The 20,739-nt window shown below is 35.4% G+C and overlaps 1 protein-coding gene across 2 annotated transcripts in view; it reads right to left on the bottom strand.

The window, feature by feature from the left end:
* Positions 1–20,739, bottom strand: part of MFSD8 (major facilitator superfamily domain containing 8) — a 39,158-nt gene that overhangs the window by 11,021 nt on the left and 7,398 nt on the right. For both annotated transcript variants that reach the window (XM_004426508.3, XM_087437629.1), the window contains 7 exons: positions 19,131–19,174; positions 13,521–13,761; positions 12,505–12,618; positions 9,959–10,103; positions 9,167–9,222; positions 4,436–4,544; positions 2,213–2,347 (listed from right to left, as the gene is read on the bottom strand). In XM_004426508.3, the coding sequence (XP_004426565.1) occupies positions 2,213–2,347; positions 4,436–4,544; positions 9,167–9,222; positions 9,959–10,103; positions 12,505–12,618; positions 13,521–13,761; positions 19,131–19,174 (844 nt within the window). The remainder of the gene's footprint in view (positions 1–2,212; positions 2,348–4,435; positions 4,545–9,166; positions 9,223–9,958; positions 10,104–12,504; positions 12,619–13,520; positions 13,762–19,130; positions 19,175–20,739) is intronic.

Genomic DNA, 20,739 nt, shown 5'->3' with positions numbered 1-20,739 from the left:
CAAGGCTTCACATCTTTCCAATCTGATATTCTCCCATTGGCCATTTCTCTCATTCTGCTTTGGCCAAACGGGCCTTCCTGCTTGTTCCTTAAACATACAAAGCTCAGTCTTCTCGGGGAAGAAAGTTCCAGGCCACTGCATGGCTGTTTTCTGACTTCACTGAGATCTCTGCTTGGATGTACAGTAGTGTCCCCTTATCCGCAGGGGATACATTCCAAGACCTCCAGTGGATGCCTAAAACCGTGGATAGTACCGAACCCTATGTACACTATGTTTTTTCCTAAACATACATACCTACGATAAAGTATTATAAACTAGGCACAATAAGAGATTAACAACAATAACTTAGAATAGTTATAACAATATACTGTAATAAAAGTTATGAGAATGTGGTCTCTCAAAATATTGTACTGTACTCGCCCTTCTTCTTGTGATGATGTGAGATAATAAAACGCCTACGTGATGAGGTGAATGACGTAGGCATTATGATATAGTGTTAGGCTACTACTGACCTTCTAACTATACATCCAAAGGAGGATGATCTGCTTCCTCCTTCTACTCAGTTGACCACGGGTAATTGAAACCGCAGAAAACGAAACCACAGATAAGGGGGACAACCATAACTTTCTTTTCTTTTCTTTTTTTTTTTTGTGAGGAAGATCGGCCCTGAGCTAACATCTGCCAATCCTCCTCTTTTTGCTGAGGAAGACTGGCTCTGGGCTAACATCTATGCCCATCTTCCTCCACTTTATATGGGACGCCGCCACAGCATGGCCTGACAAGCGGTACGTTGGTGCGCGCCCAGGATCTGAACCTTCCAACCCTGGGCCACAGCGGAGCGCGCACACTTAACCACTTGCGCCACCAGGCGGGCCCTGTAACTTTCTTAAACATGCTCTCCTTGAGCTGTCTATCAAAATAACACTTCCCCTCTCTCCCAACCCTGCCCTTGCCACTCCTTATTCTCTTCCTCTGCTCTATTCTTCTTCATAGTACTTATCACTACCTGACTTCACATTTGTGCTTACTGGCTGCCCCCCCAACAGAATACAAGCTCTTTGAAGGTATGGAATTGGATAATCTGTAAGAAGTCCTATTAGCAGGACCACTCTACTTCTGTAGCAAGATGTAATGTATTTACCATCATTTAACTTTGAATAGGAATCTATGCCTATGTCACCTCTATATCTGTACTGTGGCCCCTCTACTTGGCTCTGTAAGGACAGGAATCTTCGTAGTATCTCTTATAGCCCCTAACACTTCGCACTGACAATATTTGTTAATTGATTTTATTTATTTTATTTTTTTTAAGATTTTATTTATTTATTTATTTTCCCCCCCAAAGACTCAGTAGATAATTGTATGTCACAGCTGCACATCCTTCTAGTTGCTGTACGTGGGAGGCGGCCTCAGCATGGCCGGAGAAGCAGCGCGTTGGTGCGCACCCGGGATCCGAACCCGGGCCGCCAGCAGCGGAGCACGTGCACTTAACCGCTAAGCCACGGGGCTGGCCCTGTTAATTGATTTTAGAACTTTATTAAAGTTCTAAAGTATTATTAAAGTATTGTAGGAATAATTAAATTGTTAGAACCGTCTAAATTCAACTAATGTCCCACCCCAGACAACATGAATGAACTTAATTTTATACAAGCATTCCTCCCAAAGTGTGTTCTTTACAGTTGTACTCTACAAAATGCTTCTTTAAAAGAGCGTTCTGTGGTCAAAGTTAGAAATAACTTTGAGAAATGCTATATACTGTACTTGTCATGATGGTGATATGGTACATATATATTGAAGATACAGAAGTTTTAGAGTAAAGAAGTCTGGTAATTTTAACCAGAATTTTCCAGACTTAAACACTGAATCTCTTTTGTTACATAACATATATGACCATATGGCAGAAAAATGTTTTATGAAGTAAATTCTAGAAATACTTAAATAAAACATAATATACAAAAGATACATTTGAAGACAATTATTCACTTTGTAAAGTATCTTGCTTTACCAAAGAACATGCCATGTGGTACAGAAATATCATGCTCCCTTAATAAATTTTAAATCTGTTTGCAAACATTCAAGGACTAAAACTAACACATAATGAAAGAAAAGCTTTAAATCATTTTACTAACACATTTATTTACGTTGCTAGCTCTGTTTCACATTTCACTTCAAAAAAATAGACTTGAAACAAAACCAAAGACATATAACTTACTTTTTGGAAAGTAATTTAATCCCCATGAAAATAATAACTGCCTCAACTCCAAGAGCAGCAAGTATTATTCCATCATATAATACAGCTTGTTCTCGAGTCCAGGCATACATATCCATTGTTAACGGAGTAACGATGCTAAGAAAAACAAAAAAGAAATTATTCTTATTTTATTTAAATCATAGTCATTGTTACTTAAAGTTGAAATAGAAGCTTTAATAATGATATCGACACATTCAAGAATTTGCATCCCTTTTAACAATGACGTCAGATCTACATAAACAAAAATTTTATCACCTTTTAGGCACATTTTGTCGTTACATGCATAAGCTACTGTTTCACTGTTTGTATTTTTATTTCTTAATATTTATTTTAATTATATAAGTAAAATAGCCACATTGCAAAAAATGTGAAAAACAGGAAGAGGAAACAAACCAACCATAACTCCTATCCTTCTAATATAACTCAATAATCATGGTTATATTTTGGTTTAAATTGGTCTCTTTTCAATGAAATAATGTTACTATTATTAAGTTATTAGAGCCTTCTGGAATTTTTTTTCTTTTACTCAGTCTTGTTCATCCCTAACTTTGAATGTATACATTTTTCTCCCTACTTCTGAATGTCTCTCTTCCTTTACATGACTATCTGTCTCCTTCCTTGCCAAGCTTCTTTTCCTACTTTCAATCTTCTTGTTTAACTGGCTACAAAATGGAATTGAAATAAATTTAAAATATTCATTCTTAAAAAAAAAAGAACATCACCACTTTTAATTTTAAAATCAGATGAGCTGATGTGGAAAATAGTTTGATGGTTTCTCAATAAGTTAAACATGGAATTACCACATGATCCAGCAATCCCACTTCTGGGTATATACTCAAAAGAACTGAAAGCAGAGACTCAAACAGATACTTGTACACCAATGTTCATTGCAACATTATTAACAATAGCCAGAAGGCAGAAATAACCCAAATGTCCATTGACAGATAAATGGATAAACAAACCTGGTATATACATACAATGGAATATTCTTCATCCATAAAAAATGGATGCATCCATGAAATTCTGACACATGCTACAACATGGATGAACTTGAAAACATCACGCTAAGTGAAATAAGCAAGACACAAAAGGACAAATGTTGCATGATCCCACCTATATGATCCCACTAGAATAGGCAAATTCATAGAGAGAGAAAGTAGAATAGAGGTTACCAGGGGCTGGGTGAGGGGTAATGAGGACTTATTGTTTAATTGGTGTAGAGCTCCTATTTGGGATGATGAAAAGGTTCTGGAACTGGATAGTGGTGATGGTTGCACAACATTGTGAATGTACTTAATGCTACTTAATTGTACAATTAAAAATAGTTAAAATGGCAAATTTTATGCTGTGTGTATTTTGTGACAATTTAAAAAATGCCCCCAAAATCAGATGAGCTGCAATTTTCATACAGCTCAATAATTTTAAAAATAAAAAAAATCAAGCAAATCTACATTTACTGGCATTAAAATGTTATAATGTATTGGTAAGGGAATACACGAAGTTGTCAAATGATAACATCACATATTCTATGTTGGTTTAATAGACATAGGCACACACACATGCACGCATACACATACCAATACTTTGTATAGAAAAAATGTTCAAAAAAACATACACTGGAGTATTAGAAGTGGTTACCTCCAGGGAAAGAAGTGGATGTGGAAATACTGTTGTAATGTTTGGAATATTTATAACAAGAATGTACTCTTTTTATAATATAATGGAAAGGCATTTTAAAAATAAAAAGCCATATGACAACTAAAGGTCAACAAAGTCAGCACAAGGCAGAGATTTTGTAATCTACATACTAGTTTTCAGGATCAGGGCTTACATAGAGTTAAAATTGCCAGACTGAATCCCATATGCATAACTAGGGATTTATATGGCTTACAGTTAATTAAATCATGACACTAAAGTTTTATAACTATATTTGTCATAAATCTCAGATGAAAGGGAGAAGACTAGTGAAATAGATTCCTTAAGGAAGTAAGATAAGGTAGTAAGATTACAGAGAATTAACTACATTCAAGTTAAAAAGCATAAAATTTATATACACTTTTTACATTATCACAAGAAAAATATGCCTTACATACAGTTTTTGAGAACATCTATATGCTGATTAAGTTGCAGTAAGAAATACAGGTTATTTACATAATCTGATTTAGATGAAGACAATAAACTTACGTTTCAAAAAGGGCAAAGATAAATAGAACCACAAAAAACAGAATGTTGGTAGACACAACAGCAACTTGATCAATATTTCCTTGGGGAATCTGAACTTCATCTGTATTTGCTAGAGTAAACAGGAGAAAAAATTATATTACCTACCCATCTAATCTTTCTTATGACACTAAAATAACGTAGAAATTATAATGTAACAAATTCTATGACTAAACATTGAAAATCATTTTTAGGCTTCAAAACAGTTTAAAAGTAACAGAATTTATATGACAGAAATAACTTTTAAATGGCATTTAAAAGTAAAATGAGGGCCGGCCCCATGGCTTAGCGGTTAAGTGCGCGCGCTCCACTGCTGGCGGCCCGGGTTCGGATCCCAGGCACGCACCGACGCACCGCTTCTCCGGCCATGCTGAGGCCGCGTCCCACATACAGCGACTAGAAGGATGTGCAACTATGACATACAACTATCTACTGGGGCTTTGGGGGAAAAAATAAATAAATAAATTAAAAAAAATTAAAAAAATAATTATAAAAGTAAAATGAATTTTCTTCCTAGGAGATACACTTTAGTTCTGTTATCTATAGGAAATACTCAGATATTCTATTTGATGTGTCTCAATCTAAAATAGGAATATATTTTATAGAATTCTATAAAATGATCTCATACGAAATACATTTGCTTTAAATTTCAGTTGCAGGGTTTTTTTCTACCTTCCTAAATCTTAAATTTACAATGACTTCACGAAGACCTCAAATAGTTTATTAAATCAGTTCTCAGTTCTATGATTCACTTCAATGGATATATATTTTGAATTTCAATGCCATGTGAAATTAGTAAATATCTCTATGTTATTACCACAATTTAAAAAAAATTCCTTATGTTATCATTTATATTTTTGCAAAGAACCACCAAAATTTGATGGTGGTTTTATAAATTAGGAGGGCAAAGTGAGTGTACTGACTTATCCTGAACTATTAGTTAAGCTACACACTCAACATAAGCTATTCCTGGTGTAATCGAGAAGTGTGAAGCCATATACGTCTACTTATATACATCCATCACGCTATTTTATAATTTACCCAATTTATTCAGGGTAAACCCAGTAAGTAATACAATGTTCATTTATGCTATCTTTAAGTGTAGCTATCTTTAAGGGTAGCAGTAACAGGGGGCAGGAGGTGACTTTCCTAAGACATAGTAAGTTTCTATAATTTTTTTCATAATAGTGCCTGCCTTTATATCTCAGGATGCTGGAGAAGGAGTTCCTCCTCTAATAATAAGAGACATTTGGGGGGCCGGCCCCGTGGCTTGGTGGTTAAGTGCGCGTGCTCCGCTGCTGGCAGCCCAGGTTCGGATCCCGGTGCACCGCTTATCCGGCCATGCTGAGGCCGCGTCCCACATACAGCAACTAGAAGGATGTGCAGCTATGACATACAACTATCTACTGGGGCTTTGGGGGAAAAAATAAATAAATAAAAGAGACATTTGGAAATAGTCTGCTATACTTGGGGGCAATTAAGTACGCTGGACACTCAACCTAGAGTTATGACCTCCCTTTGTAATCACACAAAGAAAACTGGTCACCTTTGTCCAGATCCTTTTCTGGGGAGACTCTGGTCCTTATGGGCCTTGTATTATTTTGGACAGACTTCCTTGATTCTCAATGACCACCCAGAAGCCAGTCTCTACTCCTTTCAGTCATATATCAACACTGGCCCAAGTTAGACTGGAGTTTGCTTCATATGCGGTTAGTTTCCTGCAGCGTCCACCCAGTGCTGGCTTCAGTGGGCAAGCTCAGAGATGTTGCATCCTACACTCTAGGGACTGACTAGGTATCCTAGTTACAAGAATTTTAAGAAAAGACTACATTAATATATTGATTAAAATACTATGTAATTGGAAATTATCCTATCTCATGATAACATCTTTAATAATAGGAAAATAACTGATAGATTTTATCTAAACATTTACTGAAATTTAAAAATCATTTTTGTTTTATAAAAATTATTTTGAAGTACCTAGAAATCTTAAGAAAGAAAATAGATCTCTCCTTTCTAAACTCTCATTTGTGCTTTAGAACAGTGCTGTCCAGTAGAACTCGGACATGATGGAAATGTTCTTTCTCTGTGCTGTCCAATACAATTAGCCACTAGCTACATAGACCCATAATTGAGCACTTGAAATGTAGCTAGTGTGACTGAAGAATTTCTTAAACGTAATTTAATTTAAATAGCTAAATGTGGCTAGTAGCTACCATATTGTATAGTTCTAGACCTTTGCTACTCAAAGTGTGACTTGTCGACCAGCAGCATCAGCTCACACAGTAGATTGTTATAAATGTAGATTCTCAGAATCTCACTAGGTTTGCCAGATTTAGTGAATAAAAATACAAGATACTCAGTTAAAATTGAATCTGAGATAAATAATAACTTTAAGCATGTTCCATGCAATATTTGAAATTTAAGCATGAGAATGTTCCATGAAATATTTGAGACATATTTACACAAAAAATTTATTTGTTGTTTATCTGAAATACAAATTTAATGGGCTGGGACATATTTATACTAAAAAATTATTAAAATTTATGGGGCTGGCCCAGTGGCATAATGGTTAAGTTCGTGTGCTCCGCTTCGGTGGCCAGGGGTTTGCAGGTTTGGATCCCAGGTGCTGACCTGTGCACTGCTCATCAAGCCGTGCTGTGGCGGCATCCCATATACAAAATAGAGGAAGACTGCCACAGATGTTAGCTCAGCAACAACCCTCCTCAACCAAAAAGAGGAAGATTGGCAACAGATGTTATCTCAGGACCAGTCTCCCCCACGAAAAAAAAGAAAATTATTAAAATTTAACTCGGCATCCTGTATTTTATCTGGTAGCCCTACTTCGGCCTCACCCCAGGCCTACTCAATCAGAATCTGCATTTTAACAAGGTTCCCAGGCGCTTCCTAAGCACATTAAAGTCAATAAGTACTGATCAATATTGTTATCTCCTTCCAACTCCTGAAAGATTTTGCTTCTTACACATCTTCTCTTTCTCAGCACCTCAACCTCGCCCTCTTTCATTTGCTCATTCCCTTTACCTGATAGGTCCTTTAAGCTGGCATCCTATTTTTCACTGTTAAAAAAAAGTAGCTTATACCCACTGCTGGCCTTCCTTCTTTCTTCCTCACCTTACTTTCCTTCCTTTCTTCCATTTCTCATTTTGAAAAATTTCAAACATATCATCATATATCCATGCCCGAGGTTCAACAATATTTGCCACACTTGATTCATCTACCCCTTCCTTTCCTCCTTTCTCTCGCTCTTTGTTGCTGTAGTGTTTTTCACTGGGTGACTTCAAAATTTGTATCTCTAGCTTTGATCTCTACTGCCAAAATTAGAAATGCCTCTGAAATCTTTTAGTGGTTCTAGTGTAGCAGTATATTCAGCTTGATCCAAGTTGAAATCATCTTATCTTTCACCCAATCTCCCTTCCTAAATTCTTGTTCTCTCCCATTCTTTCAATTATCTAGAATCAAAATGTGGCAGACATCTTCAACAATTCCCTCTAATCCTTAATATTCCCTATTCAATCTGTCAAGAATCTTGATTTTTTTTTCCTTCAAAAACTCATATCTATCCCTTCTCCATTCTCAGTTGCTGCCCTAGTTCAGGCCTGCACACATCTGGATTAGCCTCACATGGAATCTATTGTCATACTTCTCCTTTGTTGAAAAACTTACTATAGCTCCTCACCACTCTGCCCTCCACCCTACTACTATTTTTTTTTTTTTTGTGAGGAAGATTAGCCCTGAGCTAACATCCATGCCAATCCTCCTCTTTTTGCTGAGGAAGATCGGCCCTGAGCTAACATCTATCGCCAATCCTCCTCCTTTTTTTTCTCCCCTTTTTCTCCCCAAAGCCCCAGTAGATAGTTGTACGTTATAGTTGCACATCCTGCTAGTTATTGTATGTGGGATGCCACCTCAGCATGGCCGGATAAGCGGTGGGTCAGTGCGCGCCGAGGATCTGAACCTGGGCCGCCAGTAGTGGAGTGCGTGCACTTAACTGCTAAGCCACGGGGCCGGCTCCTCCACCCTACTACTTTTAACTTAACCTTCCACTAGTGTTGTTGTGGAAATTAAATAAAATGGCTATGAAAGTACTTGGTAAAATAACACTGTGTCTTTTCCAAAACTTTATAAACTCCTTGAGGGCAAGGACTGAGGTTCATTCTTTTATGGGGGGGGACACTCCCCAAGGAGGACATAATTAGTAATTTAGTAAAATATACCTACTAACCAGATTGGGTACCCATTTATGAGTCAGAGAAAGATCTAAAGGATGATAATGTACATCTGTAGAGTATACCAAAAGAATAAAAATACAAAAGAGAAACCATACCTAATCCCACGATTAAGGGAGCAAAGAACTGCTTGAAACAGACACATTTGGTAGCAAAGTTACTGAAATCATCCCAAAGATATCAAGGGTTTTAGGATATTGGTTCTGTGAAAACAAGACTAAGTGATTTTTAGCAATGGTTTTAACTTTGCCAATCGTAAACACCAAATAACTGATATGGGTATGCCATTTTTTTAAATCAATTTACGTAACTTGCAACGTTCAAGATCTTCCCCAATCACCCATTGTATTGTCCTCAGAAGCAAAATCCAAGTAAATACCAAACAGATAGAACCATTAGAAGCACTCTGATAATGCAATAGTATTTTAGTCAAACAAGTTAATAGTACCTTCTTCAAAATTAATACTTTTACACTGTCGTCCTGAGTCATCCACATGGTGTTCTCTTAAAAAGAAAAACATATATTGTATCCATGAAAAGTTTAGTATAATAGAAAAGTGGTTTAAATTTATTACTAGCCTTCTATTCTTTCACATTCTGATATAGTTTCTTTTACTGGCTTCAGAGTAATGAAATTATTACCAATGAGATACAACCAATAAAATTAAAAAGATACAAGTTACAATTCTTATTAGCATAGAAAATGAAAAGAAATACTCATTTCATTCAAAAGCACACATGATCTACCTTAATCAGCATTTGAAGTTTTCCAGTGATTTTAACATTAGTTATAAATGTTTTTTGGACTCTTAGATAAAGCACTCTAAAGAAATACAAAGTAACAAAACTTCTCTAGTTTGAGAAAATTTCTTCTAATATAAAAGATAAGAGATATACATTACAAGTAACATTTGTATTTAAGGTTGATACTAATCATTAATCTACTTAAAATGTTGCTTCATGCCATCTCCCTACTTAGAAACCTATAGTTAGTAAATCACGATCAAACCTTGAATCTTCAAAGACCCTATAATCTGTTCTCATTTACCAGCTTGTCTATTATTTTAGTTGCAATATGCATTAATTGATCAAAAAATATGAACACAACTACAGTCATCAAAAACCAAATAAAGATTTCATAGGAATAATTACCCTCCAATAATAATAATGCTTATTTAATTTCACAATCTACAAAATTTCACAATCTACAAAAGTAGTTGTATCATTTCTATCTAATTACCTTAATATAGCAAGGATCAGAACAATATTTAAAATTCCCAGGAAGGCGCCAAGTAAAACTGGTGCAGTGTACATGTTTATCTGCAGCTTAAGAGTATCCCATGTCACACCCTTTTCTCCAATGAGTGCAAAACAAGTCTGAAAAACTTATTAAAATAAAATGTATACAGATGAATTATCATATGGGAGGCACAGGCTTAAAAAAATGTGAAAGACATTTACCACAAAATTGGAAGTAACATTATGGAATCATCCATCTACATCATGCATCTCAATGGGGATGAGAAAATTGGTTTGGAGGAGGAGGTGAAAATTTTACTCTTTTTCCATATAAAGCCAGAATATGCATACAATACTTAAAAGATATACAATAGATCTGTGGTATTAAAATTTCATGGGATGGAGTGATTAGGAAAAAAAAATATCTAAAGAGGCTCCTTATGGGAACAATAATGAAAAGGTTGAGAAACACTGATGTACATGCATTCACAAAGAACTATATCTAAAGTAACTTGTCATTATTTTCCTTTTTTAAAAAAAATCTAGGGCCGGCCCCGTGGCTTAGCGGTTAAGTGCGCGCGCTCCGCTGCTGGCGGCCGGGGTTTGATCCAGGGCGCGCACCGACGCACTGCTTCTCCGGCCATGCTGAGGCCGCGTCCCACATACAGCAACTAGAAGGATGTGCAGCTATGACCTACAACTATCTGCTGGGGCTTTGGGGAAAAAAATAAATAAATAAAATTTAAAATAAAAAATAAATAAATAAATAATAAATAAAAAAAATCTCCATGGGAAATTTAAATTATACAATTTCTAACATAAATAAATTATAAAGGTTTAATCAATTTCATTATAAGAAAGAAAATGTCACATTTTTAGTCAATATTTTAAATATTACTGTGTATATGGTATTATATATTATGGTATCATAATATATACTATATATTATGGTATATATACGATATATAATATATATAATATACTATATATATGTATATAGTATATATTATGGTATTATAAATTACATATATTTAATATTTTAAATATAGATTTGTGGCAAAAATTGGATTGGAAGAGTACTGGTTTGCTCTCTGGATTTAGACTCTATATCTGGCTCTTAATTTACCTGTAAGCTTAGAGTGAGGATTAAGTTTGATACAGCACCTAAAGCACTTAGAACAGTGTCTAGTATGTAGTAAGCACTCAGTAAATGTTAGAGCTTGTTGATCTGGTCATTAATACTGGAAAAGTCATCTAATCTTTTCAGCGCTACATTTACTCATCTATAATACAAAATGTTTAAATGAGATAACATTCCAAATGCTTTTTAGGCGTTAGTTTCTGCGAACCTAAGTTTATTCCAGGTACTGTGCTAGACACTGAGGGTGGAGTGGTAAATAAAAAAGACCCAGACTATGTCCTTGGGTATTTTATGTTTGGTAGTAGGTTCAATTATTCTACATCTGTGCTTATATTTTACCCCAGAATACTAAACTACAATATTAGATTGTAGTGAATGAAGAATTAGATTCTCTTCTGTTGAGTCTTTTCTTGGCTAAACAGAAGGAAGTAACAGAAACCGGGGTGAGCGTGGGGTATTGAAGAAGCAAATTGAGTTGGAGTCAAACTGCTGATACTCATAACTGCAACATCCAAAGCATGAGCCAATTATGTTTTTTCAATGTTATTCTAATAAAAATTACTAATTTCTCTACTCAGTAAAAAATTAATTGGCCTTGGGGAAGTATTAATCTCATTGCTATTTTTTTATACTCAGCAAAAGGATGGAAGCTTTGGAAGAGGAAGAAAATAGTAAGTCTTTTTAAAACACTTTCATTTTCTTCAACTTTAGAAAAGTCTTAAAGGTATGGGCAAAGAGCAAAAGGGTAAAGAACCTCTTATAACTTTCCTCATATCCTTCAGTTGAAAAGATTTTGTTTCTTTTTTTTTTTTTTTTAAAGATTTTATTTATTTTATTTTTTCCCCCCAAAGCCCCAGTAGATAGTTGTATGTCATAGCTGCACATCCTTCTAGTTGCTGTATGTGGGACTCGGCCTCAGGATGGACGGAGAAGTGGTGCCTCAATGCGCACCCGGGATCCGAACCCGGGCCACCAGCATTGCAGCGCGCGCACTTAACCACCAAGCCACAGGGCCGGCCCAGATTTTGTTTCTAATAAAGGAAAAAGAAAGCAAACTCTTGCAGAGATGTCAAGCTAAATGATTATTTCACAGAACATATACTTTGGAGTCAGATAGAATTAGGGTGAACCTCAATTTCCCATTTACTATCTGGCTGACCTTGGATAATTTACTTAGATTCTCTATGCCTTGGTGTCCTAATCTGTAAAATCAGACTCACAGCACTTAATTTACAGGACAAGAGTTAACATATATAAAGAGCCTAGCCTTACTGCTGGATCAAAAATATTAGTTTCCCTCCCTTTCCCTTTAGCTATGAGGTTTTATACGTGGATTTCATTTAACACTTGAACCTTAAAAGTTTTCTCAATTCAAATTCAAGCAATGACAAGTGAAGAATACCTACCTGGACCTAGAATAAAACCTAATGCTTGACACGCACTTGTGTTTGCCATGGAACCTGTTCTTTCCTGAAGGGAAGTAGCACCAGCAATATATGATCTAACAACAGCTACATTTCCTAAGAAAAGACAGAATAATCCAAAGTAAAAGAAAATATCCTTCAGTTTATAAAACTCAACTTAATTTGGCATTATACAGAAGAAATATTAATCTATAGTATAGTCACTGCTTTCTCTTTATGATCATACAAAGCATGTATATGGAGCAAATGTATCAATTAATGGAAAATATTACTTTTAGTAATATGAAAACACAAAGATTTGAATGAATGAAAAAATGGCATTACAGTAATGTTAAACTTTTTTTCATCATTAAATATTGAGAAAGCACTGAGTGAATGGCATACTCCTGATTGCTACAACTATTTTTAAAAGAAAGATGTCACAAACTCTGCATGCTTAGATGTGTAATGTAAGAAACAGAAAAATAACCCCACTAATAATTCAACTTAAAACAATTTAATGAGCACTTCTTACATTCAAGAGACTCCGTTAGGGGCCACAGAATATTTTAAAAAGAGGTCATAAACTGTCTGTAATTACAAAAAGTTTACTATCTGGTGGGTGATAAAGGATGAAAACAAAACAGTATATAAGCAAACAAACAAAACAGCAAAACAGTATACAAGCCAGTGCCAGAGACATGTCGGAGAAGGGAAAGACCCATTAAGGGGTAGGGTAGCCTAAGAAAGCTTCATGGTTCATGGAAGATATGGAACTTGAACTGAATCTTGAAGGATGAAGAATGATGGGGACAGAACAGAGAAACCATAGCTAATGGGAACATCATGAGCTAAGGCGAAATGATAGGAAAGGTATCTGTCTGCCTGCAATGAGAGATCTGTATGTTGAACTGTGGGATGTGAGACTGAGAAGGGGTAACACCAGGTGAGAGAGGGCCATAAATGTCAGGATGAATGTGAATCCGACACAACCAAACATATACATATATACATATTACCTGCTCCAAATCCCACCAATCCACGAGCAACCAACATGTAGTATTTATTATGAGAAGCTGGGAGGTGGACATACGCATAGAGGCAGTTGGCTGCCACCGAAATGAAGATGGAGACAATAAGAGGCTCTTTTCTTGGTCTATAATTAGACCACAAACCAAATAGAGGTGAAGCTACCATTTGGCCAAGACTAAACGAAGCAATAACCCAGCCCAAAAAACTTGCATCAGCTGTCTGATCAATCTGCAGAAAAAAGTACAATGCTTTAAGAATTATTATCCAAGAAAAGTAAAGTGTAAAACCTAAATACATTTTCCTGACCACATAACACTTCCTGTTTAAAAAAATAAAAACGATAATTCTAACGTATAAGTTTTGTAACACTCTTACTTACAGTAACTTCTGACATTACAATTAAATGTACTACTAATTCACTATACATAAGGAAAAATGCTTGGAAAGCTTCATCTTTTAGAATGATTATGGAAATTTCTGGTTCATAAAAATCTTGTTAAAAGGATTATTACATTATTAAATATAACAATAACATCATAAAAAATAATATGCCATCCTTTAATTCTTATAAAGTCAATACAACTATTTAGACTTATGCTACTCCATAAGCTAAGCGGCCATTAGCATGGTAAATCATTTTTTTTTAAACTGAGCACAATAGTCAAAAGCTTAAAGAAGACAATAAAACCACAAAAGCTGAATTAAACCTATTACCAATTTTTCCTTTCAACGTAGACAATTCAGGATTCTACCACTTAAAGAGGGTTTATATATCATGATCAACGTCGAGGGGAGAACCAAATAATTAAAATTCAGAAAATGAAATATTTTCAAAAAATAGAAAATTTTAGCTTACAAAAGAGACTATGGAATAAATCAACAGATTATTTTTTTTAAATATGGTAGGCTATATAGTAATTTGGAAAAATAAGAACCATTAAATTTTAGGGAATAAGTTTAAACATATACAGCTTAAGTGGTAGAACAACTTAATAAGGAAAACCATGGCCTTTTCTAAAGATATTTTTATTTTATTTTATTTTATAATTTTATTTATTTATTTTCCCCCCAAAGCCCCAGGAGATAGTTGTATGTCATAGCTGCACATCCTGCTAGTTGCTGTATGTAGGACGCGGCCTCAGCATGGCTGGACAACTGGTGCGTCAGTGCGCGCCCAGGATCCGAACCCGGGCCGCCAGTAGCGAAGAGCACGCACTTAACCGCTAAGCCACAGGGCCGGCCCTAAAGATATTTTTAAATAGCTTAAAATGGAAACACTTAGGTAGATTTTTGTTTGTGGGGGATGAGAAATAAGAGTGAATGAGTATAACGATATATAGTATTTATAGTTCTAGCCTTAAAAATATCTCTTATTTTAGGCACTCTGGTTGTTATTTTCTACCTGGATTACCTTTAGCTCCTTTTGTCCTCTCTAGTAAAATATAAAATAACTTCATGTCATATAAATTTTAGAATTAATTTTCAAAAAAGCAACGAAAACTCAATTTTAATGTTAAAAGTGTAGTGGTCTAAAAGCAAAAGGACGGAAGTGTCTTTCCAAGACATCAGCCGATCACAGTCAAGTATCCATCTAATGGACAGAAGTGAGCTGACTCTTGGGGGTGGCTCTAACAATAGTAACAATATTTGCTGAAGATCACTGGAAACTTTTATTTTAATTGGACACTATTCTTTACAGTGACTGAAAAACTGGAATCTGCTAGAATTCTGCTAGAATTATAACAGGAAGGTAAAATAGTTTGAGAGGAAAGTAAAATAGTGTAGGTTCTACACTACAACAGAAGGTGTCACTTCAGTAACTGAACTGTTACCTGTGCTCGTGTGTGTTTCTCTCTCTCTTACAGTAATAACAGCATCTCATTTCTGTCCTCTGGCCATCTCTGATGATCTCTATCATATTGTTTTCAGAATAAAATCTAAACTGCTCATTATGAAAAACTAGCTCACAAGCTGGCCACTGTCTCTCCTCTCTAACCTCATCTCTCTGCATGCTCCCTCCCCCCAATTCTAACTTCCAGCCATGTAGAACTGTTTGAAGTTTCCAAAATGAGCCAAGCTCTGCCTCTAGGCCTTTGCACAGGCTCCTCTACTGCCCCTTCCACCAGCAATGCCTTCCCAACCTCTGACTCCCTGCTCCACCTTTCCTTCAGGAGACCAGCTTCTGCAGGCCTTCAAAATTCAGCTCAGGTGTACCTGATTTTGGAAAGTCTACCAGGATCTCTTTAGTCTGGATCAGAAACATTCCCCTCACCCCCATGTCTATCTATCTGTGTCTGTCTGTGTGTCTGTCTCTCTCTCTCTCACACACATACACACCATACTTTTAGACCTTTACACACTTACATTGTATGGTAATTATCTGTAAAATTGTTTAGTTTTGCACACTTCAGTGAAAATTGGAGCTATATGGTCTCTAAAAAAAAAAACCCCAAAGTGCATGGTATTGAATTTCAAAACATTCTTCTCTAAACATGTTAATAATATAGACAAAGTCAAAGTTCTAGAAATCTTAATGCTTTGCCATGGGAGCTAAGATGAATGTGGGTGTTGCAAGCCTCCTCATCTATTTACTTATAGATTATTGCTTATTCCTTCAATTACTGTGCTAGGCAATAAGGATACAAAGATGAGTAAACATAGTTCCTGCCATCAGGGAGTTTCCAAACCAGGTTCTATTATCTGGTTCTGAAAAATTCTGTATTTGAGTAGCTTGGGGAAAAAAATAGCATGCTTTAATTCTTTATCTGTCAAACGAGGGTAACTTCACAGAGTTATGAGAATTATTTCAGCCAAAACATATATAGGGCCATGTCAGCATACAGTATGTACTCAATGAATGTTACCTATACAATATAAAAGCTAATATTTCTTAGTATTTTATTTTTACTAATACATCAGTTTTATTATAACTCATGCATGAGTATTCCCACTATCTCCCTGGGGCAATAGAATAACCTATTATTCCAATTCAACATCTGGGCTTTAGAATATGAGTCTTCCTGGAAATCAACCCCTCTGGGCAACACAGCCTAAGGAATCACTCGGCTCATGGCTGTCTACCAGCCGGGCCAGAGTACAATTCAGAGATTCAAGTAGTGTGAAATTTCTTTCAGATAGCCAATTTACTGTTTTGTATTCTTTTTTTAGCCTAGTTTTTATCTTTCTCACAGATGACTTTTAAGCTAAGTAATATCTGGCAACATATTATCACAAAAGAGACAGTAGCCTTAAATTAAGAATTACAAGTTTTAAGGTAGTAGATAACATAGCACTGTGGTCAAGAGTCAGATTTTGGTTTCAGATAGGTGTGGCTCTGCCATTTTCTAGCTGCGTGACATTGGGCAAGCTACCTAACTTCTCTGAGTCTGAGTTTCTTCACCTGTCAAACAGGAGTGATAATAACCACCTCACAGGGTTGTTATGAAGACCAGAAGATAACTGAGGCAAAAAGGCTTAGTACTGTGCCTGGCACACAGTGAGTTCTCAATATTATTATGAAATAACTTGAGAAAATTAATTGATAAGTTTTTTGGTAACAATGTTAATTTGTATTGCCAAAGAACTAGTTATAAGTTGATATACTCAATAAATTTACCTTTGAAGAGCTTTCAAATATCTGGAGAAAGGAGTGTACCTTTTCAAAATTCAACATATTGTGCTGAGTAGACTTAATTATTGCAAACACTTTTCTTTTGAGAAGTTTGAAGTTAGAGTAGATAGAAGAACCACAGAAATCAAAAGAGTTTTGATAGATGGAAATATTTTTTAGCAAGGAAGATGTTGCTCTAGAATTGTTAAATATTCTGTTCCAATTCCAATAACTTTGCCAGTATGGAAAGAATTTTTGGTGTCATGGGTAATAATTTCATGTAATATAATTTTTTAAATTAATTTTCAAAATAGCAATGAAAATGTGGCACTAAATCAGTAAAAAGTGAAATTTGTATTTATCTTCTTAAATTCCTTTTAAAATTTCTTTCAGATATTTTAAAAGATAGCATTTTCAAAAATTTGAGAATTCATAAAAACTAAAAAATATAAAATGAAATATAAAATGTCAATAAACTTCTTCTATCATAGGTATTATTTTAATCCCTAAATATCCATCAAATATGTCTAGCATTTTTGTTGAAACCATCTGACCATCCTAACAATCTAGTAGGGAAGTTAAGTAAACTCTCCATAAACACACTGTTACAACACTCAATGATAGGTGTTAATGATAAAGGGATATGGAAGCACGTAGGAAAACCCTCTAATCGAAACTGGGGTGAGGGACAGTCAAAGGAGGCTTTTCAGAGGAGGTGACATTGGAGCAAAGCCTTGAAGAATGTATAAAAGATAGGAAGGAGGGAGAAAGGGAAGGACAGAGGAAAGGAGAGATGGAGGGAGGGAAAGCATTCCAGAAAAAAAGGAGGAAAGTGTGTAAACACCTGAGGAGCCTAGGTTCATCCAAGAAGATATGTCTAATAAATTGCTGGCCACAGATCTCATACGGGCCAAGGCTTAGGATATAGGCTAAAATGCGCACACACACACCAACTTCTGGGGAAAACCAACAAATACGGAGCAAGCTGATAAAGAAAAATACACCAAAGAATTGAAGAACAAATCGAGTTAAGAGCAAAGCCAGGACAGAGAAACGTCACGGAAGCTAAGATAGAGTTTCAACAAGTAGGAAGAGGACAACAATGTCAACGCTACAAAAATGTCACCTAAAGTAAGGACTGAAAAGTATCTAACTGGTTAGCAGTTATGTTACTAGAGACCTAAACAAGAGCAGTTTCAGGGCAGCAGAGGAGTTAATCAGATTGTAGCAGGTTAAGGAGTGAATAGGAGGTTAGGAAGCACAGAGAAACTCCTTCAAGAACCTTAACTGAAACACTGTTGTAGATAAATTATGCCTCCAACTTAAATAGTGATTTTTAGTAAGTTCATTCCTGGAGATGTAAAATAGAACTGACAGATATTTACACTATGTTATACGTGAAATATATATATTTTTTAAAAAGATAGAACTGACAGGACTTGACGATCAATTGATGTCAGGGTACTGACCAAACTTGCATCTTCCTGTCACCCCCTCCTCCCCATCTAGTAACCACAACATCCAAATACATATGACGTATTATCTATTCTTTTCACAATGTCACCTGACAACCCAAATTAATTCTATGGGAAAGCATGAAATTATTTCATAGAAATATCATTTGTACATTTTGAGAATTCAGACTATATCTAGTTTAGTTTCCTTTTTATTAGGGAGGGACTATGGATGGGATGTGAACGTGGCTAATAAGTAGGCGACCACACATCTACATCTACAGCTACCTGGGACTGTCTGGGTATGATCTTATTTTCCTGGTATGGCACTGCTTTCTTCAAGAGTGGTCCGGTTTGTGCAATAAAGCATATGGTCACCTTACTCACAATCCTCTTTTGAAGAATTATTATCTCAAGTTATTTTAGTAAAGATTAAATCATAGAATACCAAAGAGACTCTCTAGAAAACTCTTAGGTACATAAGAGTTACTACTACAGCTACTTAAGAGAAGAATAGATTGAAGTGTACAAACCTTTTGGAGATATGGCCATATTGACATTATCACAATAGAAAATCCTGTAAAGAGGCAAACTCTGTTATTTATACTTACAATAATTTCCCCACTATTTATAGACACAAGTTTTTGAAATATAGCATAGATTTTAAAATACCATTCTGAATTTACAAATTTATGCCCACAAATATCTAATTTATCAAGCAATAGGGTTTTATTTATTAGAAGGAAAATATTAAAGGCTTGAAAAGAATGTATATTATAGTCCCTGGCCATAATTAATGTAATAAAAGCAGAGGACCTATTTCTCCTTACTCACACACTTTTACTGTAAAGGGAAATTACTGAAAGCTTTAAGTTTTTATAGCAAAATGAATGGAGGAAAGGCCACTTTGTTACAGAGGAAGTGCTAGACTTCTAATCTGTGTTGTATGGGAGAGATAATTGACTGTAGGGAAGACTAGGAAGAAGGAAAACGATCATCTAAAGTGGGCAGTGGCTTTAAGGAACGAGGATATTTCAGATGGCCATAACTTAAAAGAAAATTCATTATCTCTGCTAGCCTTTATTGCTTGAGAACTGTAATGATAAACTCCAATGCTATTTGTCAATTTTAAATGTTAGGCACATCCAATCAAAATTCTACAAAAGCTATTTTTTTAAAAACTGCTTCATTAAGATATAATTCACATACCATAAAATTTACCCATTTAAAGTGTACAATTCAATGGTTTTTAGTATAATCACAGATATGCACAACCATCACCACAGTCAATTTTAGAACATTTTAGTCACCTCGAAAAGAAACCCTGGACCTTTAGCTATTACTCTGCTACCCTCCATCCTACCCCCCAACAGCCCTAAGCAAACACTAATCTACTTTCTGTCTCTATAGATTTTCCTATTCTGGACTTTCATACGAATATACTCATATAATATATGGTCTTTTGTGTCCGGTTTCTTTCTTAGCATAATGTTTTCAAGGTTCATCCATGCTGTATCAGTACAAGCACTTCGTTTCTTTCATAAATAAATTATTTTTAAAAATAGGCTTTATTACTTGATTTTAATGTATTTTTGAATTGATATTGATTTTGATGAAAAGAGACTTGAAAGAGTCAACTAATATTCGAAATCAAGGTTACAATTTCACAATCAAGAAACTTGTAAACAGGTAAAACGTTTAACATGTCAATTAAAAACTAAAGTTAAAATAATTTTCTCTTTTACTGTTAAATTTGAAATTATTACTTATAATTTTAGATAACTGAGTACTAAAAATTAAAAGTGTCTTAAATGAAAAAACAATCTATTGCAGAGATTGCTATCTAAACAACATTCATTTGCCTCCTTCCTCCTTCCTGATAGAATCCCAATTTTATTCAGGTATCTATTACTCCTCCACAAAGCCACAGGCTTTAGGGGAAACTGTTTCCACCCCAAATTCCAGAGGATAAATCCTGATTAGTCTAAAAAATTCAACTGGGGTAATCCCAGCATCCTAGCTGATGATGGTTTATAGATTGACAGGTAGCCCAGTTCTGACCAGTGAGAAGTGAGGGGAGGTCTACTTTGGGACCTCTGGGAAAGGACACTTCACCTCTGTGGAGATTTAAAAAAAAAAAAA

This window comes from Ceratotherium simum, chromosome 12 (genome assembly GCF_057802395.1).
Source record: "Ceratotherium simum simum isolate JZ-2026a chromosome 12, ASM5780239v1, whole genome shotgun sequence".
In the NCBI taxonomy this organism is placed as follows: domain Eukaryota; kingdom Metazoa; phylum Chordata; class Mammalia; order Perissodactyla; family Rhinocerotidae; genus Ceratotherium; species Ceratotherium simum.
Note: the sequence above shows the minus strand (reverse complement) of the source record. Positions and strands in the feature narration are given on the sequence as shown.